The 26,181-nt window shown below is 42.6% G+C and overlaps 3 protein-coding genes across 4 annotated transcripts; 1 reads left to right on the top strand and 2 right to left on the bottom strand.

Annotated features, from left to right (window-relative positions):
- Positions 1 to 268: 268 nt before the first annotated feature.
- Positions 269 to 13,560, bottom strand: lck (LCK proto-oncogene, Src family tyrosine kinase). Its single transcript, XM_070920628.1, has 13 exons — positions 13,457 to 13,560; positions 11,553 to 11,665; positions 10,822 to 10,882; positions 10,121 to 10,211; positions 8,721 to 8,819; positions 8,490 to 8,593; positions 7,727 to 7,876; positions 7,470 to 7,622; positions 5,869 to 6,048; positions 3,632 to 3,708; positions 1,364 to 1,517; positions 1,012 to 1,143; positions 269 to 868 (listed from the first exon to the last, which is right to left on the bottom strand). Exons 2-13 carry the CDS (start codon positions 11,658 to 11,660, stop codon positions 672 to 674), a joined length of 1,506 nt encoding a protein of 501 aa, XP_070776729.1. The 5' UTR covers positions 11,661 to 11,665; positions 13,457 to 13,560; the 3' UTR covers positions 269 to 671.
- Positions 13,561 to 15,788: 2,228 nt separating this feature from the next.
- fam167b (family with sequence similarity 167 member B) lies at positions 15,789 to 18,228 on the bottom strand. Its single transcript, XM_070920629.1, has 2 exons — positions 17,861 to 18,228; positions 15,789 to 17,418 (listed from the first exon to the last, which is right to left on the bottom strand). The coding sequence occupies exons 1-2, from the start codon at positions 18,158 to 18,160 to the stop codon at positions 17,155 to 17,157; spliced, it is 564 nt and encodes a 187-aa protein (XP_070776730.1). The 5' UTR covers positions 18,161 to 18,228; the 3' UTR covers positions 15,789 to 17,154.
- Positions 18,229 to 19,291: 1,063 nt separating this feature from the next.
- Positions 19,292 to 25,629, top strand: LOC139297348 (myotubularin-related protein 9). Of its 2 annotated transcripts, XM_070919977.1 has the most exons (10): positions 19,292 to 19,605; positions 20,472 to 20,580; positions 20,789 to 20,914; positions 22,165 to 22,338; positions 22,426 to 22,643; positions 22,763 to 22,924; positions 23,424 to 23,565; positions 24,563 to 24,783; positions 24,895 to 25,046; positions 25,238 to 25,629. In XM_070919977.1, the coding sequence occupies exons 1-10, from the start codon at positions 19,421 to 19,423 to the stop codon at positions 25,336 to 25,338; spliced, it is 1,590 nt and encodes a 529-aa protein (XP_070776078.1). In that variant the 5' UTR covers positions 19,292 to 19,420; the 3' UTR covers positions 25,339 to 25,629. The 2 variants fall into 2 exon arrangements, with proteins under 2 accessions (XP_070776078.1, XP_070776079.1); XM_070919978.1 differs by lacking the exon at positions 25,238 to 25,629 and having other exon boundaries at positions 24,563 to 24,764; positions 24,895 to 25,011.
- Positions 25,630 to 26,181: the final 552 nt, after the last annotated feature.

The following is a 26,181-nucleotide window of genomic DNA, read 5'->3' as shown; positions in this document are numbered from 1 at the left end:
CATTGAAAGACTATGTGCATGACTACACATGTATATTCTTAGTGGCTGTCATATTTGTTTGGTATATCTGCAGAATATGTTGCCAACAGCACACAAGATCAAAACTAGTGTCCAAAATCACAACAATGCACAAATAAAACTTTTGAGCATTTTTGTATGTGTATGAAACATATCACCAAGGGTACTGATGGTGGTTCATTATAGGTGAAGTGGGTTGTGATGGGTTCTGCTTTATTCAATGTAACAACAAACTGCATCCATGTAAAGCTTTTTACTGTGAGTAAAACGAAACATTTATTAAACTGCAGAGGTAAAACACAGCTGAAGCAGTTTCATAGTATTTACATGTTAATAATGAGCACCAGGAGAGCAGCTACTTATTCAGCTACATCAGACATTTCCCAGTTTATTCAAGCAGCATGGCGATCACTCTCCTTTCTGCTGTGGGCTCTGCAGTTCAGGTCCGCAGCTCCACATGCGATTGTATCATATCTAAGAAGCCACTTCAGAATAACATTGATGCAGAAACAAAGTAATCTCAGTTTGTACCCTATCAATATAAAGGCATGTACTCTTCAACAAACAAAACACAATCCGGCATTCCACCTTCACAGGCCGTGCCTTTAGTTTGAGTATATTTATAGTATGTCTGTCTTTCTGCCCCATCAGGGCTATTCCTGGTACTGCCTCTCTGTGGCAGTGAAGAAATCCTCCAGAACGCTCCTCAGGTACTCGAAGGTGGGCCTGTCCTCTGGGTTTTCCCTCCAGCACAGACACATGACGTCATAAAGCCCATCTGAACAGTTTTCTGGCTTCGGCATTCTGTAGTTACGCTCCAGGTTCTGGATGACCTCTGGGTTGGACATACCTGAACAACAGGTAAAATGTAGGAGAGGAGGCAGTGGATATGATGATTTCAGCAAGTATAATCCATGCTAGACTTGTAATTTGGTGATATTATAATATATGAGTTTGTGATGGACTAGTATGAGTAAAGCAAAGGAGTATTACCAGGATAAGGTATGCGTCCATATGTCACTATTTCTGTCAGGAGGATTCCAAATGACCACACGTCTGATTTTATGGAAAAGGTGCCATAGTTAATGGCCTCTGGGGCAGTCCATTTGATGGGGAACTTCGCACCTATGAGCACAGGAGGAAACTTTATTACACACAAAAAAAGCACGAACACTTGGTGGAGCTATGCTTCAATTTTTGTGATTCCTAAAATCTTTCCATGCCAAATGCACTCAAACAAAAGCCTTATAATAAAACAAAAACTATTCTATAAGACACATTTTCAGCCTGGGCTCAAAAGATGTGAAAACATGTGATATAAGTGATCTCTACAAGGTGTTGTTACCCTCTCTTGCTGTGTATTCGTTATCCTCGATCAGTCTGGCCAGGCCAAAGTCGGCAATCTTACAGATGAGCTCATGAGACACCAGAATATTGGCTGCTCTCAGGTCTCGATGAATGTAATTTTGCTGCTCGATAAAGGCCATGCCGTCAGCCACCTGTAGGAGACAGCACATCATAAGGCAAGCCCTGCGTCTGTGTGCTCAAGCATGAAATACAGGAGCATGAGGGACGTATGTGTGTTTTAGTGTTTTGTTTGTTTGTGTGTGTTGGACAGATGAACAGAAAGATCCCCAAACTAGGGAGTTTACCACTTCCCCAGGTCAGTTCCTTGTAACCTTTACCTCTCTACTTCACCCACGTACTCCACCCAGGTACACAGCTGTGCCTGCTCTACTTCCTGATACTAAAAGCTGCAGCCCTGCCTTTACCTTACCGCAGACTGGCTGATTATTCCAATAATTGTGTTTCTTATTCAATCAAATACTATGATACTATAGTAATGCAAGTACTATACTCATAGGCAGACATCATAGGAAATTGACCTAAAGTATGAAGCAATCGGTATGTGAGGCATCTTAATCAAGAAAAAGCTGATGATTTCCACAGAATTCACCTCCCACACTGAACAAGCATCTGTGTCATTTGTGTCTGTGGTCAAATATCTAACTCTCTGTGTTTTGCTGGGTCAGTGGTGCGTATTTCAGACATAAGAATCTATCACATAGGTCCGATTGGCCCTGGGGGTCTCGTCAGAAACGTGAGAAGTGCGTGTGTCTGTGTATTTCACAAACTTCTACCGTTGTCATGACTTCCTACTCAGGCAACTTAACGCCTCTTTACTCTCCATTCCATTCATTTGATTGTGGTATGAATCAATCTGAAACTATAAACCATTATTTTGCATTCATTAAATGACGTATCTGCTTTAGCTCAGACAGCTAACATTCATTTGAGTAACTGATTACATACATGTACACACATTTAAAGCACAAGGCATAAGGATGTGAACAGAGTTCAATACTGCAGCAAGTGCAAGGTCATTAATCGCTTTATTTTTGTGGTACGTCACATGATGACATGAGCTACTTGCTTTGTGCTTTTACCGCAAATGCTACGAGTGCATGTCGACTGGCTTGAAAGCCTCTTTCTGTAAAATATGTTCACCACAAAGCTCTGTATGAACTCCACTCTCTGCAGCAAGCTCTAAGGCGTCAGAGAATTAACCTACTCCGGATGAAGAATCTCTTGTCTTGTTAGACTTTTGAAACTTCAGTCTGTCTTCCTGTGGTTGTGTTTTCCATTCCCACACCCACAAAACATGTAAGTCAGTTCCTTTACTGGCATGTAACATTTCAAGAAGTAGATGTGGGCATGATTGGGGTTTGACATTTTGGGAAATACTCTTATTGTATAGATTGATAGCGCTCTCATGTCTGTATGCTAAAAATTAAGCTAGAGCCAGCTAGCAGTTGGTTAGCTTAGCATAAATATTGGAGACGGGGGGGAGAAAGCTAACCTGGCTCTGTCCCAGGGTAAAAAAAAATCTGCCTACCAGCACTTCTAAGGCTCACTAATTAACACGTCATACCTCATTTGTTTAATCGTTTGTTTTAAACTTGCTGGATACTCTGTTGGTTGCCTGGCAACATCACGGTGAAGTCACTGCTCGCAACCATTATTTAACGAAAAGATGTGAGAGTGGTATCAATCTTCTTATCTAACACTCGACAAGAAAGAGAATAAGCATCCCGAAATGTCACTATCGCTTTAACTTACAGTGTCAAACGTGTTCAAACATCTGGCTTAACTGATGGTCAGGCTTTACATTGAACATACACAACAGTAACTTTCATGTGGGGGATAGCTGAAAGTGGTAATCACGTTGGCAGAGCTGTGACAGAGCATCTCACTGTGTGTCGATGAAAGACAAATTCAGAGAAATTAAGTGGAAAATCTGCATTATTTGTTTCAGTTTCAGGTTTTGTCACCATGCCCTGATTTGGACAGTGTTGCTGAGTCAGCAACTTGTTGAGCAGATAAAAGTAGCAGTGTGACACGCACACCTGCACACACACACACACACACACACACCGATCCAGCTCTTTTGTTATTATGAGATTAGTGTTGAATGTAAGCCTCATTATAACAGTGGCCAGTTTCCTGTTCATGAGGATCATGCTGAGCGAACAGGAAGTGAAAGATGAAATGAAAAGGAATCTGGTAAGTGGAGCAAAAGGAGTCGCATTGATGGTAAAAAGAGATGTCTTGCCTGAGACGCCATGTCTATCAGAGTGTTCATGGGCAAACTACTTCCTTGGGTTGTTTTTAGGTAATCCACCAGGCTACCTGTAAAAAGGAAGAGAAAGTTATATCTCTTCAGAAAAGCACTTATTGATGTCTTAATGAACGTCCTTACAACTGCTAACCAAGCTAAACAATATGAATTTATTTCACAAAGCATGTCAGCCTCAACAGATGGACTCTCTCAATCCATTTCTGCAAACAAATAACTGGGTAAACTAGGTTTCCACCACCCCCAGTACATCCTGAATATTACAGATGCATACACTTGTTTATTTCATTATATTTGAAGGTGCAATGTACAGAAGGTTAAACAAAGTATTACCAGAACACCATGATTCCCCACAGACATAAATAGATGGCGTTGGACCAGAATAGCGAATCAAGGAAAATAACACAGGGAGGAAGTACACAGAGCATCAGTCAAGTTGATGCATAGTTTCTGACAGCTGACTTTGTGTTGAGTTTGATTAGCGCAGAACAATACCTCTGCAAGCCAGCCAACCAAGTCAAACCAAAGGAAATACTTTAAGAGGAATGACTGTGCCAGGAAAGAGGAGGCCTTTGCTCCTCTGCTTAAGTCCGGAAGACTGCTTTTGAAGTCTGAGAGCCAGAGGAACGCTCTTTGTCAAGGTCACAAAGGGAAGCTGGGATGACACGCCTGTTATTTTCCATCTTTGTTGTCTCCGATAATAAAAAAACGGACAAATTGAAAAGACGGGAACTCCAAGCCATCCTTTCTCTTGACAACAGAGGCAACAATTGTGTCCTGTCCACACGTGGATCCCAGACAAAGAGGCAGCCTCATGTAGAGCCACTGCTGGTGGTTTACAGGCCACACATACAAGACTTACACAAAGGCACTGGCTGTTTCTGTGTTTGTGACAACATCTCTCTATGCATTTTGTTATTGTTCCTCCCAGTGAAAAAGAATAACAAAGACTTTTGAGGTTAAACTGAAACAGATACTGGATCACTTCCATATGACTGCCGCATTTAGGCGTAATAAACTATTACTGGGCATAGATCTTGTACTATGGAAAGTTGTTTGCAGCTGTAACAATGACCGCAGTTTCATTACTTGTGTTTTGCAGTAATTTCACATGTGCTTTGTTATGTAAGAAGGGAGAGAAAAGGAGGAAGATGCATTGGCAAGATGCTGAACAAACTGCCATTGTCGCAGTTTGTTTACTGCCGCAACCTTACGGCGTTCCAGTATTTGTGTGCATGTGTCTGTACATGAGCCTTTGTGTCTGCGGATGCATGTGCGCAATACAGACACGGGAATGTAGCCAGGCCTCATCAGGGGAAAACAACAACCTGGTGAATCACCCTCTCCCATCTTAACACCCCCCCGTCTCAGAGCGCCGGCCAGGAGAGACTTCCCTTTGGTGAGTAAACACCAGTAACCTGTCTGGAGGGGCCCGGAAAAGAAGTGAAAGTTCATGTTTGCTTTGAAATATTTTAGCACAGAGCGGCCAATGCAGGAGTTTCAAGAGGAGACGCTGAAAATAGCCTATCAGACAGGCAGACCACTTCAGCAGGGCAGCATGCTTTGGGAGGCAAGGCTCATGACTTAGCTCCCTTATTTAGGTTCGCTCACACGGTCTTTGCTTTACAATCACAGGTGAGGATTATACTGTATAGTTCCAGCAATGTGCATCTGGTATCTTTTATCAAACACAAATAAATATGAAGGCAGCTGTGTGATCAAAAGGTGTTCAGCTTCTTCAACAGAGTCGCTGGAGTGGAGCGTCTGAAAACTCTTTGACTCACGAAGCAGCCGGTCTTTTGTTCAAGCATGTGCTCGGAGTCCGAAAACAGATCAACATGTTTGATCCTGAACGTCTATGACACGGCGCTGCCTATAAAACACTTTCTTTGTCTTTGCTCCAGGCACATAGCTTACCCTGATGACACTGCTGTTGGTGTTCACGGTGACGGGGCAGGAGATTAAGGAAATTATCATTTCAGACAGGCTTAGACATATTTCAGGTGACTAAACTGAACTGAAAGGAGCTGGTATGATTACAGAAGGATTTCTTGTCAATTTATCTTCAAATGCGCATTCATTTCATGGAAATACCCTGGGACTAGGTTTTTCCATTCATTTGATGCTTTCAGTGATACCTGGAATTCCCTGTTGATGGTTGATATTATTAGTAAAATGCCTCAGGCTGTGACACATTGAGTATTTCTACCCACCATTTTCCATGTACTCCGTGACAATATAGATTGGCTCCTGGGTAACAACAGCGAAGAGGCGGACGAGACGGGTATGCTGCAAGTTCTTCATCATGTTGGCCTCGGCCAGGAAGGCTTCCACCGACATCGTGCCCATCTTCAGGTTCTTAATGGCAACCTTCCTGTCATTATTGTAGACACCTGAAAATATGCATTTAGACATCACTGGGTTTCTGGACGGCATTGATTAAAACAAGAGTCTACAGCCACGCTAGCAGCTCTATAATGGCACTTTGAGCTGTGTGCTAACACGATTACAATGTTAACATGCTGATGTTAAGTAGGTGTAATGCTTACCATGATCACCATTAGTGTGTTAGCATGCTAACATTTTGCTAATTAGCACTAAACACAAAGTCAGTAGGCTACACTTTCTGTAAATGTTTGTACAAAATCTCACAAAAATCCACCTGATAGTTGTTGAGATATTTCAATCTGGACCAAAGCGGCCGACATGCATTGCCCCCCTTAGAGCCTTGCTGCTTGCATGATTTACTACACTGTGTTTAATGTAAAAGTAAACCTGCAGAGCTTTCAACTCAGCTTGCAGGGGTCATAAATACAGTGGTTATGTCAGGAGTTGTGATCAAATATGTGCTAAACTAACAACAGTTCCATGTGACGCTCGTGCAAACAGGATCTCATTCCAGCTCTGGTTCGCTAACACCGCCGCGTATCATGTCAACCAAACCCACTAGTTTTAGCCTCAGTCATATAAGGCGCTGAGCATCTCACACCGTGCATGAAGCTCAGCAATGCTGGGAACAAATTACTGTCACGACTCAAAGCATTCCTCCATCTCTTTTATCTACAATGGAAATCTTCTCGCCATAAAAGATGGTTATCGCATATTTTTAACAAACGTGTATAAACATTTCACAGCAAATGACAGTCACTCCCATTATTCATGTCCTTGAACCAATGTTTGTATGAGGACAGAGAAACAAATGCAGTGCCCAGACTAGATGCAAGAAGATACTGTAAATAGAAAGTGGCTGTGAAAGGAGGGCAAGTTCCATGGTTGGTAATGTTTAGCTCTAGTACAGTGATTTGTTTGGGATGTTGAGTTGTGCTGGCAAATGACGACGGAAAATACCCATCCAATTGAATAATAAGGGGGTTGTGGCACAGATTATTTCAACTGATACCCTTGTGATCAAAACATTTCGCCTTCTTGTTTGACTTAATACTCCACAGTGACAAAAGACATTCATGTGAGTATTGTTAAGAGACAGTTCCTCCAATCTGTGATCTCTTTGGAGAGGTAGATTCATTTATTTCATTTTTCATTCGTTTGAGTGATGTTGCGTAACTGGGATAATACCTCATTCGTCAGTCTCCAGTTCACCAGCTCATACAAGCCTACAATTAAGGCTGTGTTGAGGAAACTGTTCTGCATACACTGCAGAAAACCTCTGGCTAAAGGCTTTCCAGCAGACGCACAGTCAAGCCCACAACTTGATTGAGCAACCGGGCTTTGTGCGTGTGATGTATCTGCGCAAAATGGTTCAAACTCCTGTGCACAGAATGGAAAAAGAACACTTAAATGACTGAATTCTCACCCATCCAGACTTCTCCAAACTGTCCTGCCCCAAGCCTGCGCTCCAGCTTCAGGGACTCACGGGGAATCTCCCACTCGTCCTGCCACCAGGGCTTCTGCGGCGCCCTCGACTGACATGGCTTCACCAGTTTTGTGCACAACCCATCTGAATCGCCTGGAGGACACAGAAAGCAGACCAGGTTTCAAATTATTCAGATGAAACCCCCCCCCACAGTAATCAGTAGTCCTGATGAATCCCCCTCAAGAGGCTGTACACACGTGAGTGATGCTGGACAAGCTCCTTCAGCGAGTTGAAGGATATCTTGACTGTGATGTAGAAGCCGCCATTGTCCATATTGCGGATTCTGTAGTGCTTGACTCCTTCGCCAGTATTGTGGTCCAAGTCCCTGATTGATAAGGAGTATGACCCTGGAGCAAAGAGTAAGCATAATCTAATGTGAGATGATGCAGATTTCACACGAAATATCTGAAAATCACAAATCAAATAAGGTTTAAACGCAGGTTTGGAGGTCTTATGTGTCGCATTTGACACCCTTAAATCAATACTTGATTCATGTCAATTATTAGTTTAAATAGAGAAGAGTACAGGAGCAAACTGCATCAGCCTTAAAGGTGTCATATTGTAGAAAGTGACATTTCCATGTCTTTTTTGATTATAGAGCAGGTCTAGGTGCTGTATAAATACTGTGAAAGTAACAAAACACTCACACATTTTCAACAGGAAAACAAAACTGAAATTGAATAAATGAAGACAGTTGTGAAACAGAAAAGGGGTTTGTGGGAAATGGGTCTTATTTTAGATACGGCGCCAGTAATAACAAGACGGGGTGATACAGAGGATAGTGCATTATCTCACTTGTATAACCAATATATAGATATTTAAAAATCATACATGTAGCAACTTTAAAGCAAAGGTCACAGTGGAATCGTATACTCAGAGATACTGCTGAGAAACCACCTTGTAAAACAGAAACTTTGATTATGTGTTGGCTGTATATGAGTCAGTGCTTCATCACTTCACCTGGGGTTGTCTCACTCTCTCGAATCAGGAAGGAGCCCAGCGTATTCCCAGGAGCGAGGAGGAGCCTCATGGCTTCGTTTCTAGAAATGCTCTTAAAGAACCACCTGCAGCACAAACACACACAACATGCTTCACACTTTGAGCTAACCACTTCCCTTCACTCAGGGACACAGCATGCATTATATGAGGCGGTGCTGAGAGCAGTATCATTATGTTTCCTGTATGACGTACGGTTCAGTCTCCACTGTCGTCATCGCAACAAAGTTGTGTGGGATGTAGCCCCGCTGGCCTGTGGTGAGAGATTCTGCCAAATACCACTCTGGATCATCCCTGGATGTCAAAAGAGACAGCAATAAAACCACGAGTTAGTTAACATACCTGTGATGCCTCACAGCAGTCTAGACTTTATGGGAGGAATGGGTTCACATTCAGAAAGCAGTTTCAGTTAGCCCCCTCAGGCAAAGGGGTTCTTTGCAATGTAAATGATCACTGCATGAAATGAACTGCATCACACTTCGTAGGTGGGGAAATGTCTTTATTTGCATAACAGCAGAAGAAACAGGAGAGACTACAGACAAAGGAGACATGCTCACTACAAGCTCTGTACAATACAGCCACATGTATACCTTTGAAGTATCAGAGGAATATTTCTCTTTAAAATCAAAATATTTTATATGTCTGTTAGAGCCATAGCTAGGATTTTAGGATCACAAGTCCAAATTCACCCTGTAGAAACCCGATCACCTGAGAAAATGTTGTCTAGCTGCCAACCAAACTCTGTGCAATTCTCTGAGTATTTAAACATTTTTAGTCCACTGCATTATGGTCTCGTATGTAGAGCGCTAAATTTTTATTCACTTTAATTAAATTTTTTTTTTTTGTCCCAAGAAACAGACAGATTTAGTCTAAAAAACATTACAATCCACCTTTAAAAAAGCACGTGTTATTTTTGTGTAATCGTGTAATGTAAACTCCTCTGCTTGTCATTATACCCCCCCCCCCCCCCCCCAATTTCCAGATATATCACAGAGGACATGACCTTATTGTCCTTAATGGTAACTTTACAGCCCTGACTGAAAGAAGTGAAAGTCCATTTCAGAGTTTGCTGGACCACCAAAAAAAAAAAAACAGGACTCTTCAGCTTTTAACATTTATATCGCCATCTTTTTATATCTCAAAAAATAAAATAAAATGAAAAACCCATTATATTTTTCCTAATAGCTAGTTACCCATTTGTTTTATGACTTTTTCAATTTACCTCTATTTACAGTTACAGGAGCATAGGTTTCCTCTTTTGAAACCCGCCATGTATCGTCATGTGGCTAAATGATGACATTTTTGCCTTTATTCGATAGTTGACAGAGAGACAGGAAATATGGGCCGATAGCAAGGGGGATTTATGTGCAACACGTCCCCGGTCTGAAAGGTGAATTCATGATATGTGCCTTAGACCACTAGGCCAAAGTTAACAAAGCTGGATGCACACGGGTTATCTTGCTGCATACACAGTGGTCCGACACACTTGATGAAATGAAATTTCAGGTGCCTGGGAGGTGAGTGGATAGTATCCGACTGAAATATTACTATAATTCTTTACACCAAGCGTTGCTATATGTTAATCAGCAGCTTACTTGTTGATGATCTTGAGTTTGTCTCCCTTCTCGAAGCCCAGGTCGCCGTCATGGTTGGGTTCATAACTGTATATGGCCACCACAAGGTTGTCTGCAAGAGAAATATTGTAAGTTTTAGTAAAACAGAATATAGGTGGAACACAGAATAAAGGCTTATGTTGTGTGCTGGGTGACTGAATTATTTTTATATTGATATTTTGACGATTGGTTTCTGCTAAAGGCTCGATGGCTCGATGGGAAGGTGAATAGAGAGAGTGGGCATCCTTGCCTGGTTCCCCATGCAGTGTGAAATTTGTTGATAACATGGCTGAAGGTGAGGAGTACAGAAACTTAACCCAAATAATAGATGATTTGGTAAAACCACATTTCTCTTGTGTAGCAAACAGACATTTGTATTTGTATTTGTATGTATTCAATTGTACTTCAACACTCGTACATTTATCACACACTTAATATGTACTTAATGTTTGTGCTTTATTAACCTAATACTGCCATTGTGTTTTTCTCTGTACTGTATATGCATCATCTATTGCGTGTCCATCCTGGATGAGGGATCTCCTCTGTTGCCCTTTTCTACACCATTAATGTGTTGTTGAATGTTGTGCTTGACTTGACTCACCATGTAACACAGAAGTGACACCAGTGAGACTGTAGATACTTAAACACACACACATCCAGAAAAATGTACTGTATCTTGTCACCTGGTAAAGGAGATGTAGGAGGTGAATGCTGTGATGGGTACGGAATCAGCTGGTCTGTGTACTGGTGAGAGAGAAAGAAAACAAGATCAGACTTGCATTTTAGATTCAGCTTTCGGAAGAACAACAGAAGATTCATGCGGTAAAACAAGATGGCACTATCACAGTAAAAGCGAGGTAGATTTCTGGTCTAGTGCGCGGATCTCGTTGGTAAATCGTCAGCAGGTTTGGTTTGTCTCCCAGACAAAATGTCTCGATGTATTGTGGCACACGCAGGTGGTTTTCTCCTTTATTTCTAATCTAATGGGACATCTAACTCACTCTAACAAGGGGAAGCAAACAATATCGAGAGAATAATTATGCTCCCATTTAATGACACACACAAAAGACAACTTCCCTCGCAGTTGTGTAAGTTTGGACTCAAACATATATAGAAGACTGTGCTTTATAATTTTCTTGGTACTGGATAATTTACACAACATGAAATGGACTGTGGCAGCCCATGTAAAATTCACACCCTCTCACTTGCAATGTACTGCAGCCAACTTATGTGTGTGTGTCCTCCAAGTGGTCATCCCACAAACAACCAAAACCCATTCGTGTCAAGCTCACTTACACACAGATACTCAGTCATATGCTACAATGTACTGACATATACATGCATGTGCGTACAAATAAAAAAAAAACAAACACAAATACATGCCTGCACATACAAAGTGTATGTGGGCACTTACTGGGTTGCATGACTGGGGAGCGATGGGACAGTTGCAGTGCTCACAGATTTCATCCAAGTTCTCGATCCAGTCGCTGTCTGAATAGTCCGAGCTGCAGTTACAGCCCATCTTTTCTGCAATTTAGACGTTCAAGTTATTTTTCGAAAGGTGTCGTATGGGCACCAAAATGTTCATAAAATTATAATTACTCCTTTTTTAATGGCAAAACATTCTCTAATGAAAGCAGTCTCTTTTTGGCCGACCCCTTAGATAGCTGTGGCGTTCCCAAATAAATGTTTCTCATATTAATCCAGGACATCAAATACTGGTAGTAAAAAAAAACATAAACACAAGACATAAACTTTTCAAAGTTTCAAAAAAAGACTTTCATGCCTGCATTTTAAGATTGGAGGACACAAAATGTTTCCATCTCCGGAAACTGCTTTAATCGGATGTGACTGAGGGCCTCGCCTCAAAATGGAGGCTCGCTCCTGAATCAGGCTGGAAATTAAATGAAAACACCTGTAAAAGCTTCCATTTTAGACACTCTTTTGACACCGTATAAGCATGCATGCAACAGTCACATAAAATCCTTTAAATCACACCCAGAACTCTGACAAACAGCTGAATTGTTACCACCACTTTCAGCACTGCAAATCACAGGCCTTTACATGCTCTAATTCTAATTCAGACTGGAATAGCAGGCTCTGCAGAACTGTACAAATACTAATCTTGTATAATCCAACGTCTGCACGTGTTCTGTATTGTGTTTTACTGGTGCACTGTAAGAACTGGCTTTCTCAAGCTCACTTGGCTCCCAATGGACCACTCATGGAACAGGGTCAGTGGGCTAATCGCGGCAGCCGTCTGTCCCAAAGGCTCAGAGCCGTGAGAAAAATCTGGAGAGGCCTGACCCGGCAATAACAACACCCCACTGTACCGAGACCCCAAGGAGCGAATCACAGAAGGATCACCAGGGTATGAGGAGCTTTTTTTTGAATTATCAGCACTCCTACGCCTACTGGCTAGCTCTCAGAGAGTCAGCATTTTCCATTGAGGGGCTACCCTCCTCTTTTTATGATCTGCAGCTGAATGCCTTTCCAAACAAATACTGACGATTGTTATTGTTTGCAAAGTATTATGGGTATCTAGATGGTAAGTGAGGTCTGGAAGACATTCACTGGCATTGTCAGTGAAGCTTGTGGGCTAATAAATTATATCTTTTCAAAAGACATTGAGAACATTTTAAACCAAGAAACAACATTCACACGTTAAAAAAATACTTTTTTATGTGAATTTTCTTCTTGTTGCACCAATTTCACAGGAGCAATTTGATGTTTCACATTCAAATGTGCTTTTGTTATTCACATCCAGTCATTATCTCTGCATTATCTCTCGCCAACGCAGATATGCTTGGTGACAGTTATCAAAGTAACAAACACATAAATGCCTGAAGTTTATATTTGATTGAATCTTAAACTTAGAGAATGGATTAATAAGATACAGAGCATATTTTATTACAACAAGAAAGCGTCCTGTTGTTCTTATGTGGTCCCATCTTCTTTGTGATTGAGATTTTTATCAACAGTGACGATGACACAACCAGTATGTGAATGTGTTTTGTAACTAGCCTTTATATTAAATCATGCAACACAAATGGAAATAAAATATGAATTTTAGTGGCCATCTTGTACTACTTCTGGGTGTGGACATTATTCTTCTCTTTACATCTGAAGTCAAAAGCTTAAACCCTCTACCAACTTTAAACAACCCCTCTGATTTACGTAGCACCTGTTATATAACACATATGACAATTACAAGGAAGCGATTGTGTTTGGCTATCAACCTCAGTCACAGTATTTTCTTTCTTATTTCTATATTTCAAACCTATGCAACACTGATGGAATCACAAGTTTGAAACTTACCTCTTGTAAAGGTGAAATGTCTCTTCAAGCGTCCAACAAAATCAGATTCCAAGTGTCGCCATAGAGAAACTCTTTATCAGAGAGCTATTCTTTTAAAAGAGCTATTTAGCAAAAAGGGAGTTTTTCACCACTGGAGTCTGGGTGTGAAGATGTCATCATCCACTTGTCTTATTATAACTAACTCAGTGCTCGGAGTGCTGATGTGTGTCTGCGCACACACGCGCATGCACGAGTTTAGCAGTGGAGGAGAGCGACCCAGAGAGTTTCCTGTCGTTGAAAGGTTGAGGGTTGCTCTGCAGGCTTCTAACAGGTGCTTTACCACGCAGCTGTGTGTGAGCAGGGGAACGTTACAGGCTCCATTGTAAAGGGGTCAGGACAGCACTTTTCCCAAAGTGGGAGCCGAGACGTGAATGTTCCAAAACAGCTGAAAAAAAGGAGGTTATATTTGTATATTTTTGTGCCACTTTTGTGTAAAACATCTGTGAGTCAGTGACCTGTAAGGTGAGGAACACCATCACTGTAGAGTTGAGGTGGTGGTCCAGGGTTATTCAAAACATTTGATAAGATAGAGGATTTCAAATAGCATCAGACTGATCTTTGCAGTATCGTAATTAATTATAATCTATATTATTATTATTATTACATTTACAGTGATGCCACACAAAAGGCGATTTTGGTGCTTTGGGACAGTTGTGTATCCTGTGTAGTGGTTTCAGGCCTCAGGTTAAGGCAACAAGGCTATTTTTGTCAATTGCACATGTGGTTTGTGTCTGTTCTGTTTCTGACCATTTAAAAATAGACTTTGGCCTTGGTTTTCACAACTAAGTCATATGTGAAAAAAACAAGCAAAATTAGCCACAAATACCTCACGTACATCAGTGGATGGCCCTCTCATGAATCATTACTTTAACCAAAGCTCTTTGTTGAATGGGGGGCCACGCCATGGTCTCATTTTGCCCTAAGAGGAGACATGAATTACCAAGTCTCTCAGATTGCTAACACACTCTGAGCCTGTGCCGCTGCGTTTTCTATGTGCGGGCCGCCGATCTTCTCTTGTGGTGAACGGCTGCTGCTACAGAGCACGCCCTGGCAGGAAGTCAGTCCAAACACTTCAGGAAGTGCACAGACACGTGTGCTTAGAAGACTGCCACAGCATAGATTAAGTGTCACTTGCGATGAAACCACCTGAGCTCACTCTTTTTTTCCGTTAAAGCACATAACTGAGAGAGTGTAAATCTAGCAGGGTGGGTGAAGTGGTTTGATATGAAGTATGTCGCATTTCAAAAAAGAAAGTAAAAAGAGACATATGCACATCTGTTTCCTGAGGCAGAATCTCAACAGACACAAAGTCCTCATTAATATGACGAAATAACACTGTGGATCAACTGGCACATGCCTGAAAGAGCCTCGCCATGTTTGGATATCGGCTTTTGGCAGGCCTCGTGGGCCTTTCAGGGTATTCCTAGCTTCCCCCTCGACCACAGTTGTCACTACATCCAAATGTGGTTGGAAATCACATTCTGTTACGCAATCGAACAGAGATACTATCAATATGCAGAACGTTTTCCATGCCTCGCCTGCTGCCCCCCCTCACTGTGCAGGTGCTGGCCTCTTTCATGAGAGCGGTTTTTTGTTCTGCTGCTGATGCTTGCTCACGTACACTTTAATGCAGCCTTTAACCAACTCAAATATCACGCCTGTTGAGTTTCAAAACAAACGATATGCTTTATTTATACTGTAATATCAGCTTCTGCTCCTGTCATGACGTGGTATGATGTTGGGGAATAGGTCAGGGGAAAGTATCTGCAGGGCAGAGCTCAGTGGCGTGAGAAACACAAGACTACTATATTGTAAAAGCATTCACTGAGGAACGAGGCCTCAAGGTACAATACCTCTGCCTCTCTGCGTTTTCCATATGATATTCATTTCCACGTCACACATGAGGTCATCCCGTGTCCTGAAGTATGCCACATTGTGATCACTTCAACAGTCCTAGTGTTGCTCTCATTTCACACAGCAGCCGCACTCTGCCAAGGCATATTTGGTTTCTTGTTCTACTAATTATGTCCAACAATGTCTGCGGTTCTGCACATCCCTCTAGGGCCCCATTCACATGTTTGGATATTACACCAGGTCATGAATGTCTCGCGGAGGGAAAGAAGAGACTATTGTGTGGGACGGCTTGAAGACCAAGGATGGTGGACGGGGATGGATCTGAAGGAGCATGTGGTGACTTTTAGACTGATAGCAGATGCACAGAACCAAAGTACCCGTTCTAACCGTGTAATAACCAATGTTTTTAATGCTAATAAAACATCATTTACAAGTGACATAGGCATGGTCAAAAAAGTCACTTTAATATTGTGCTGTATGTGCAAGAGAAATTGGCAATTTACATTTTAAGGCATTTTGCTTTTATACTCATTTGTCATGTAGATACATTCATGTTACAGTAGCATGATTTAACAATCTGCATAGAATGACAATAATGCTAATAGTTTTTTTTTTTACATTTAACACAGTTACAATCAATGTCAAATACACTCAACAAAAACATTTTATTCTTCCTACTTGCTGTTACTTATAATATCAGGCTCTATAATAAACCATCTAACAATAAAACACACTTGGTCACTGTCCAGCCGTATATAGTGTTCGTGCTCTGCAGCATCTGGACGTGGTAATGGAAAATAAAATGCATTAGGCATGGCCTCCTGGGTCCTGTCGCTGCAGCGGTGAGGCTACGGAGATATTTTTGGTTTGTGAAGAAGAGGTGTAAAAATGCTGGAGTGTGACCTCCCACTTCCTTTGAGGATACTGGTGGGGACAGCAACCTGACGAGGGCCTCAGCATCTGGAATATGCTGCTGTATTAAAGGACTCTATTTACTTTAAAGTTAAAGCCACCTTCATACTTTTTTATTTCAGTCAACTATTTCAAGTCAAATTTTGTTTTACTAGAAAAGTGAAGCAGTGGTTCTCAACATTTTTGGCTTGTGACCTCTTAAAATTAAGCAACCTGATCGATGCTGGATGCTCTGAAGACATGAAGTTGAGTAGTTGAGACGAGTAATTTGCCATAAAAATGGAAAGGAATAGAGGAAAATCTGCTTATCCTGTAAATTGCCTCATGACCTCTCAGATTTATCTTACAACCCCTTGTCTGGTGCGACCCCACTGATGTAAAGTAATCAGATCTGTCTACCTGTCTGAAAAGGGCCCTCCTGTACCGAAGACTTCTTCTCATGACAATCTGTCAGGAAGTACTACTCTCCCTGTAACTACTGTGGCACATGTGAAACTTTGTCTTTACAAAACCCATCATTGGGTATATGATACTTAACATAATGCCCACTTCCTATCTGCCTTTACATTTCATTCTAGCTCTCTAGTTTCCGTCTATCTACTCTGATTAACATTCACTGTGCAAAGAACAGTCAACAGTAGAGCAGCCGGCTCCGTCCAGCAGGAAGGTGTGATAGTATTAAGGGTGTGTGTCCCAACAGGTCTGCACACTGAGGCTTCCTCATGCCTGTCAGGCCAAGGTGCTCATCAAAGGAGTCATTTTCATTTCCAACCCAGGGCACCAAAAGCTGGCAGCCACTCTTCACTCTGTCAGCAAATCACCTCCCTTACTAGCCATCAAAAACACAGAGGAGGCGATGGGAACATCCTCAACATGAACACGGGTTGAGGTTTTTAACACAGTGAGAAACGTCTGGAGTTGATGTTCATCTTGGTGAGGCCCAGGTGTTTGAGCGGGGTGGACAGAGCGAAGGCAGCCTTCATGGGGATGTCACACAGCAGGTCCGACTCCTCGCCACACTCCTCCAGCTCGTACGTCGCGTCGTCCAGCATCTCCTTGTGGCGGTCGCACACTTGCTCCACTTTCAGCCGGTGGATCTCCCCACGCAGACGGATCAGCTGACGGGCCAGGCGGTTGTCCTGAACCTGCATCTCCCTCTGAGGAGGGAGCAAGGGGTGAGGGGTGGAGGGGGCAGGGAAGGAAAATGAGCATCAGTGAGATACCAGAAAATATGTGGAAGTTTGGATTGTGATGGCTCTCATCATAGTTTTTATCTTCTTATCACAGTGTGTAAATCACTGGCATGTGGAGAATATGGGCTGCAGCCTGAGACCGTGAGAACAGACATCATATTGTTCCACAAACTGTTTGTTTAGTTTGTGAGGACTGCATGAAATCAGTCATGCTACCCCTTAATTCAAGTCAGGCGTTCATGCAGAGCAGATCACTGACACCTGAGGAGGTGAAGAAATCATCCTCTACTTCACGTTTGACAGAGTCAAGTTGGCAAGTCTTTGCAACATTATCTGCACTAAAATGAACATATATATCAAACAGATGTTTGGGTAAAATAAAATCAGATGCTCAGGAGTCACTCACCAGCTCTTTTCGCAGAAACTCCAAAGCGTCATCAATAGTATCAAAGCCACAGATGTTGCGCACGGCCACCTCTGAGTTCTCGTTCCTCGCAGTCTCAGGCGCGGACACGACTTGCCCTCCAGAGCCCGGACCGTCCGCCGAGTAACTCTCCGTCCACGGTCGACTCTGCACCCGCTCCTGCCACTCCAGGTAGGACGGTCTGCGGGTCTGTAACTTCAGCTTCTCTGTGAGTGCTTTCACGCTGTCCAGGTCCTCCGCGTCTCCCTCGGAGGGCTCCTCTCCAAACGCTTTAAAATCCATCGGCAGCGGGGATGAAAGCAGTGCTTGGGAATTCGCGTTGAGTTGGTTTGCTGGACTGGCAGCAACAGGTCCTCACCTCCTTTATAGGGAGATAAGAAGCGGTGACCGCCCATCCCGCAGGGCGCAGAGAGGCTGTTCTTAATGTTAGGAGGCAAGACTGCCAGCAAGGGCCAGCTGTGACGTATACAATATATATATATATATATAATATATGTATAACAATAACGTTTTAGCTGTGCATTCAGAGTTTCAGTATAATAATTATTTGCTTAGGCTTCATCTTTTAGGCTACTTTTTAAATTTATTTTTAATCACAAATCCAGTGGTGGAAAGTAATTAAGTACACTTCAATCTTAAGGTACATGCACTTTGCATGAGTATTATGTTGGAGTAAATGGAGAGCAGTAAAAACTATATTTCCCTCTGACATAATTGTGGAGCAGAAATATACATTAGCATAAAATGGAAATACTCAAGTACCCTCAAAATTATACTGTACTAAGTACAATACATTAGTAAATGTACTTGGTTTCATTCCACCACTGCATTGAACTACATTTCAGAGGGAAATATTGTGCTTTTTCCAAGGGGTGCATTTATCTGAGTGCTTCAGTTTATTGTTGCAAAGCTTACGCGATGCATAAAATACTACAACAGTGTTAAACAGTATTTAAAAATAGTTGAATGCTGCTTGCAATTTTTGTACATCAGTGATACCAAGACAATATAGCCTATAATAATACAATACTTTGAAAGGGGGCACTCTTACATAGGAGAACTTTTACTTTGAATACTTGCTGGTGAAGGCTACTCTTCCACCACTGCAACAAGCCAAAAAATACTGCCCTGTGCGTTTGAGTATACTGCCATCTAGTGGCCATGTATTATACAACAAGCCCATCACTGCTGCTTTCTTTCTCACCCCCACTCTGTGCAACACTTTTACCCGCAGAAAGTGACGCATCTCAGTGTTGCTGTTTCTCAGGAAATGTGCACTTCCGTCTTTTGTCGCCTGATAAGTCTCCAGAGTGTGTGAGAAGGTGTAGGTACATTAGGGGCCTGGCTATGTCCTGAAAGAAAAAAGAAAGAAAGACCCTATTTATAGACTCCTTATCGCCAAACAAACAGAGCGCAAGTGCAGCGCTGCCCAACCATGAGAGTGAGCGGAGGAGGGAGTTTGCTTTCTGTTTCTCGCAAGAGAGGCGGGGAAGTGATTTGAAGACACTTGTACAGTGAGAAGCTCGGCTGAACTTGGAGCTGATGGAGTTTTCTGAGCACATCAAGACCGCCAACGTGGAGGACGTTGTGCTCCGGCAGCCGCTGCACCCACCGAGCAGAGGCACCCTGTGCATCACCGGCCACCACCTGCTCTTCTCGGACAGAGAGGAGGGCGGCTCTCGGCAGGTTTTGCTGCTCCTCAGGAACATCGATGCCATTGAGAAAAGGTGAGGGAGGAGGTCATCACTGCAACAATATACATCTCATCCAGTAGGTCAGATGGTCATTAAATGAAGATATAAAACCATAAAATCATTTGCTTCCATTTGTTTGAACAGCCTTTATCATGTATGAGATTGCTTAAAAATACGAAGTGCAGCACTCAGGGACATAAGGTGTTTATGGATATTTTTGGCTTTTGTTTATTCGAAGGATTATAGTCACACACTTGGTCATGGTCAAACAAATAACCACACTAATCAACATAACTAATCAACACCAGAGCTGGCACTACTGTGCCAGTGAATGCTCTAATGTCTCATTAATGTCTAATTCCATTATTCCTCAAATCTCTTTGAACCAGTGTGGAAAACCTTTTGGCCTACTCGGGCCTCTTCTCTAATGCAGGTCGCAGCGAAAGGTTGGACAACGTTTGTGTTGCTGTGTGTCTGCTGCTCTTGTTGCCCATGGGTGCTGAAATAGGAAATGTTGCTAACAAGATTACAGCAACTCTCTTTTCTCATCACCTTCCCCGCACACACACACACACACACACACACATACACATACAGCGTGTTGTGTGTCGCTTGCTACTAACAGCTTTATGAAAGCCAAAGCATTGCTGGAACCACTTGATGTATCTTTGGTCAGCAACAGAGGGCGAAGTTTGCACACCTGTTTGTCAGCAAGAGAAAGCCGACCTCACACACACACACACACGCACACACATAGTCCAGTGGGTTCGCCTTCCTTTTCTGCTGCAAGTGAAACCTTCTGCACTGCTGGAGTCAAAACATGAGGAGGGGGGGGGTATTGTTTCCATTGTTTTGTGTAAGAATCATAGTGGTGTGTGTATGTTTGTGTTTGTGTCTAGGACATCTGGATCTTCGGGGACAATTACCATCAAGTGTAAAGATCTGCGTGTGCTCCAGCTTGACATCCCAGGCATGGAGCAGTGTCTCAACATTGCTCGGTCTATTGAGGTATAACACGTTATCTAATAATCCTACTCAACCCGGAAACATGGCACACATGGATTCAGATATCAGTGTTTTTCTTCGTCTGTTATACAATCTTACATTCTTTCTTTGAATACCGCATTTCTCATTATTTTCTCCTTGCCCTTATCTGTGCTTTTCATCGTATTACATACTCTTTCGATGTCAACAGTCTTGCTTTCACTTTCTCCAGACCCTTTCCTGCCTGGACTTTGTGCCGGAGATGTATCCTTTCTTTTACAGACCTTCTGGTCTCAGCCTGCAGGACCAGTGGGGTCTCTCATCCCCTGAAATGCACTACAGTCAAATGAAGGAGCTTGTAAGCAACATATCAAACTCTGTATCTTATAAACTTGTTTCTGACACACACAGTCTCACAGGCAACTTTTCCCAGCAGTGATCCAATTACCACATGACAGGAAAATACCAGGGATACTGAATGTAGGGGAGGTCGAGATTCAGGATATCCTGGTTGCTAAGCTTTCATTTCTTTTCCTTTAACTTCAGACTGTGTTGAACGTAGCTTGTATTCGTGCTTGATAGACAGACACCTTCCTCTGGGGATAGCATGCTGCTATGGTGAGGGGTGGATCCTGATGGCGGCATTGTTGCGTGTGTTTTATAGAAACAATGTTCCCAGAACATGTAGGATATCTGTAGTTTCCATCAGACTGGCCTGGTGACTGTTCATGTCTAAGCACATCTGTCCTGCTGATTCCTGCCACTCCGGTGGGAGTTGAGCTGCTCTGTGCCGATGCCAAACTGCAAATTGTAAACTGTGGTTGAGGTTTGTCAAATGGAGTTTAAAAGGAACAGTTTGACATTTTGGGAAATACGCTTATTCGCTGTCTTGCCAGAGTTAGATGAGAAGACTGACACCACTCTCATATCTGTGTGTTAAAGGTGAAGCTACAGCCAGGAGACGGTTATCTTAGCTTAGCATAAGAATGAAAGCAGGGGTAAACAGCTTGCCTGGCACTCAGCCTATCAGTACCTCTAAAGCTCTTTTTTGTTTAGTCTGTACAAAACCTGATGTCAAAATACAACAATTGTTGCATTTTACAAGAGGTTATGTGCCTGACATCATGGTCATGTTGTTATTAACCAATTTGCCATTTTTGCAGTTCAGTGTTTATATGGATTAAACAACTGAGACATCACGTGCCAGGCTAGCTGTTCCTCTGTATATCCAGTCTTTACACTAAGCTAAGCTAACTCTCTTCTGGTTGTAGCTACATATGTATTGTACATCTGTGAGTGTCAATGTCCAACTATTCCTTTGAAGCTCCAGATAGATTTTAAATGGAACATCTCTCTGGCCTAAAGAACAAGGTGGCATTACAGAATCGCTTCCCATGCTATAGTTTGGTCATTTTGGGTAAAAATCGAATTATGGTGTTAGGTTAGGCCTCTCCTACGTCTGTGTAAATTAACAATTCAGCAGTGAGCAAGTGCTATGTGCAGAGGAAGGTGGCCCGACCCATGTTAGAGCTGTTTCCTGTAACTTACAAACCAAGCATGGTGTCACTGTGACGAGCCCTCGTCATCCTCTCTCTCCTCTGTTTGCAGCTTGATAGGTGGAGACTGAGCACTGTGAACAGAGACTACTCAGTGTGCCCCTCTTACCCTCCAGCTGTCGTCGTCCCCAAGAACACAGATGACGACATGCTTAAGAAGGTGGCCAAATTCAGGCAGGGAGGACGCTTCCCTGTCCTCTGCTACTACCACAGGAAGAACGGCATGGTGAGGCGCTCTTTTATGCATCTTCTCTGCATGCCTACAATACATACATGCAACTAGACAACTTACATCCAACAAAAAACTTTTCAGGTTATCATGCGAAGCAGTCAGCCGCTGACGGGAGCCAATAGGAGGCGCTGCAGGGAGGACGAGCACCTCCTCCAGGCTGTGATTGACGGCTCAGACAAAGGTTACATCATTGACACACGCTCCAGTCATCAGGCACAGCAGGCCTGGATGACAGGCGGAGGGTTCGAGTCCAAATCGGGTTATAGCAGCTGGAAGAGACTGCACAGACAGATGGAAAGGTGTGTATGTGTGTGTGTGAAAGAAAGTGTTTCGTGGGAGTGGATTCACCATTTTATGATAGTGATCTATCCCACTAAACCAACCTCCTTCCCCTCATTGTTCTCATATGTGTGTACAGGGGTAAAGCGCTGCAGGAGAGTCTCATTAAACTGGTAGAGGCCTGTGGTGATGAGTCCCATAACATGGACCGTTGGCTCAGTAAGCTTGAGAATTCAAAGTGGCTGTCTCACGTCCAAACTGCTCTGTCAACGGCTGGCCTGCTGGCAGAGTGTGTGGAGAGGTAGGACCTACACCCACGGTGTGTGTGTGTGTGTCTGGGGTGGGATTACAGTCGATGTGCACTTATATCTCGTTTGTCTAACTGAAAACTGTATGCAGAGCTGTGTGCAAATAACCCTATTTGAAGAAATTAATAAATGATCAATTATAATAACATGTTATTAATTGAATCTGTACACAACACAAATAGAGCAAATGTAGCGCATGCAAGCTGCAACACCTGTATCAGGTTATCTAACCAGGAAAGTCAAAAGCATATTCTTATCTATAGGGACAGTCTGGCTCAAGGCTTTTGCCTCTTGATGTAAAATTGGGGGGAAAGGAAAGCAAAAAAAAGTATAATATACTGTATATAATGAAATGTTTTGTGAAAAGACAGTAAAATACAACAGGTATTGGCTGAACATAATAATTGCTTTGCTTACAAATAAATGCATGTATGACCTTTTCTTACACATGTGGAGGAACAGGACTGTAGCATGTCTATTGGTTTTGTCCAGGGACGGACATTCAGTCCTGGTTCACGGCTCTGAAGGGACAGACTCCACTTTGCTCATCAGCACTCTGGCTCAGCTCATCATGGACCCATGTTGCCGCACGCTGGAGGGCTTCCTGGCTCTGCTGGAGAGGGAGTGGGTGCAGGTGAGTGTGTGTGTGTGTGTTGAAAGATTGGAAAATGCTAAAATGTCTAATTTGCAAAGACTTGTGGGAATATATCTTATCACATTCTGTGGGTCTTACAAAAAATAAAAAAAGGTATAAATAGGACCTCAAAATAGGTTCAGACACATAGTATCAGAGGATTCTAGGGCAGGCTCACATCATCCAAATAACAAAGTATGCATTTTATTTATTATTAAATCAGTTAGGGAGTGCCCTACCTAATAAAGCTCAATGTTAAGTTGATGCTTTCAGTAAAGTTAAGAATTTGAATTAAAGGAAGCCTTCCAAAAGTGAGAGCATATATTGAATTTCGATAATTTTAACATTTGCAGTTTTGCTGCAGAGCTATCCACTGTTTTTCAAGCACAATCTCACATGTGGTTATGACTAAATCTCTCGCTAAAAGGATATTGCCCCACAGTCTACCCTTAACAGGAAATGCCTTGAGAAAAGAGATCATATTCAGTCTGCTGCATGCGGTGGCCATGGGTTTAACAGAACCTGCATCTCTTCACCTTTCGCCCCTAGTTTCCAAATGTGTCCCTTCTCCAGCAATTCTGCCTCCAGTGCAGCATCTCTCAAAACTTTAAGGAGTGGCATTACAAGTCACAGCCAAAACATTTTTTCCCAAATTTTTCAGATATCATCTTTATATAATTCAGAAGAAGCTCACTGTTTGTAAGGTCTTTTTAGGCGCTACTTTGAGCGTTCTTAGCTAAAAACAACCCAACATCATTCTGTTTGTCTACACAAGAAAACAATAGTTTCAGTTTCACAGACCAACAAAATAACCGACAAACAATGAACATTAACACTGACATCTCATGATAAATTAAAACAGAAGAAAGAAAGAAAAGAGTAAAATAAGAGTTAGATAAATAAGACTGAAGTACATTGACCATCCAAGTTGTACAATTTGATCAATAAGATAAGTTATAAGAGTAACAATACGCACTCTCCAACTGCCTCTCTCCAGGCAGGACACCCATTCCAGCAGCGCTGTGCCCACTCTGCGTACTCCCATACCCGTCTCCAGCAGGAGTCCCCAGTCTTCCTGCTGCTGCTGGACTGTGTGTGGCAGCTGTGGCATCAGTTTCCTCTGGCGCTGGGCTTCTCTGAGGCACTGCTCTTGAGGCTGGCGACCGAGGCCTACGCGTCCAACTATGGCACCTTCCTGTGTAACAGCGACCGGGAGAGGTCACTTGTACTTCTCACTTTGGGAATTGACGGCTGACACAAAACTCAACTGTTTCATTCTTCTTTACGTCCAGTGTGTCTGTAACCTCCCACCTCACTCTTCCCTCTCAGGTGTACTCTAGGAGTGATGGAAAAGACTCACTGTTTGTTCCAGGCCCTGTTGAGGCCCAGGGAGAGGGATTACTACTTGAACCCCCTGTATGAGCCCACTGAGCTAGCAATCTGGCCCTCGGTCCACCCTCAGTCCCTGCAGCTTTGGAAAGGTGAGCTTTGATTGGCACATGTTTTTGACCCGTGGTTAGTATCAGCAGTGATGATCAATCCGTTTTCCTCTAATGTAATCACATGCTTTCATTATTTAGCGTTTTAAGCTTCCAGTAACCATGCTAACATTGATGATTCTAGGATTTTATTTAAGTGTTGGTGCTGACTCGAGCCCATGTCTGATCCCAAGGCTTTTTTCTGAGGTGGACCCAACAGGCTCGTCACCTTGAAGAGGCCCAGGAGGAAATAAGGAACATGGTCATTGAGTGGGGGAAGCTGGCACTCAGCTGATGCCCTTTTCAGCACATGGACAAGTGAAGATGGTCAGCCTGAACATGTAGAGCATGTTTTAAGGAGGAATGTTACCGATGTGCAATGCCTTTTGACTGTGGAATTGTTATTCCAGAATTCTTAACAACCTGCTGTGTTTTAATGTACAGTATTTTTTTTTAATTCTTTCATAAAAATAGAAAATTAATTAATTGTTGCTGTTATTTGAGGCTGTTTAGCCCTCTATATTTTCACACCATATTTTAATGTTTTTAAAACGATTTAAGGAGTGTTACATTTTCTCTGTTTTGCATAATTCCAATGGGGTCATTATTTTCTGACATATATTCACTCATAAATATTATGAATAGAGGAAGGACTGTATAACTGACACACCTCCCAGTCCTGTTAAGCTCAGCTAAACACTCTTCACAATACAAATCCCTGTGCACAGCAAGTCAGCATGTTTGCACACACGGAGCTTTGCAAGCTGGAGACTGTAGTCCTGTTCAGTCAAGAGCCACAAGCCCTGGTGATTATACAAAGTGGACAAGAACCACATAGCCCAGCATGACTTTCCACACCTGCTTATGTATCCAGTGGTTGCTGAATGAACTGAAACGGTGACCGATCGGGTGGTAATGTTAACGTCTTATCAGCTCTCTTTTGTGAGTTTAGTTTAGAGGAATAGTTTTGGATTTACATTTTAAGTTGCATCGGCTGGTTTCGGACCAAGAATCACCTGTCTGGGATTTCAGCACACAGGTAAAAATGATTTTCTGTATCCTATTGAAGTTCAGCTTGTGTCTGTAATGTTATTTTAACACAACAGCCGATGATTATTACCAAGAAGTAGACGTTCTG

The sequence above is a fragment of the Enoplosus armatus genome, chromosome 15 (genome assembly GCF_043641665.1).
Source record: "Enoplosus armatus isolate fEnoArm2 chromosome 15, fEnoArm2.hap1, whole genome shotgun sequence".
NCBI classification, from domain to species: domain Eukaryota; kingdom Metazoa; phylum Chordata; class Actinopteri; order Centrarchiformes; family Enoplosidae; genus Enoplosus; species Enoplosus armatus.
The sequence above is the reverse complement of the archived record's forward strand: the minus strand, read 5'-3'. Positions and strand labels throughout refer to the sequence as shown.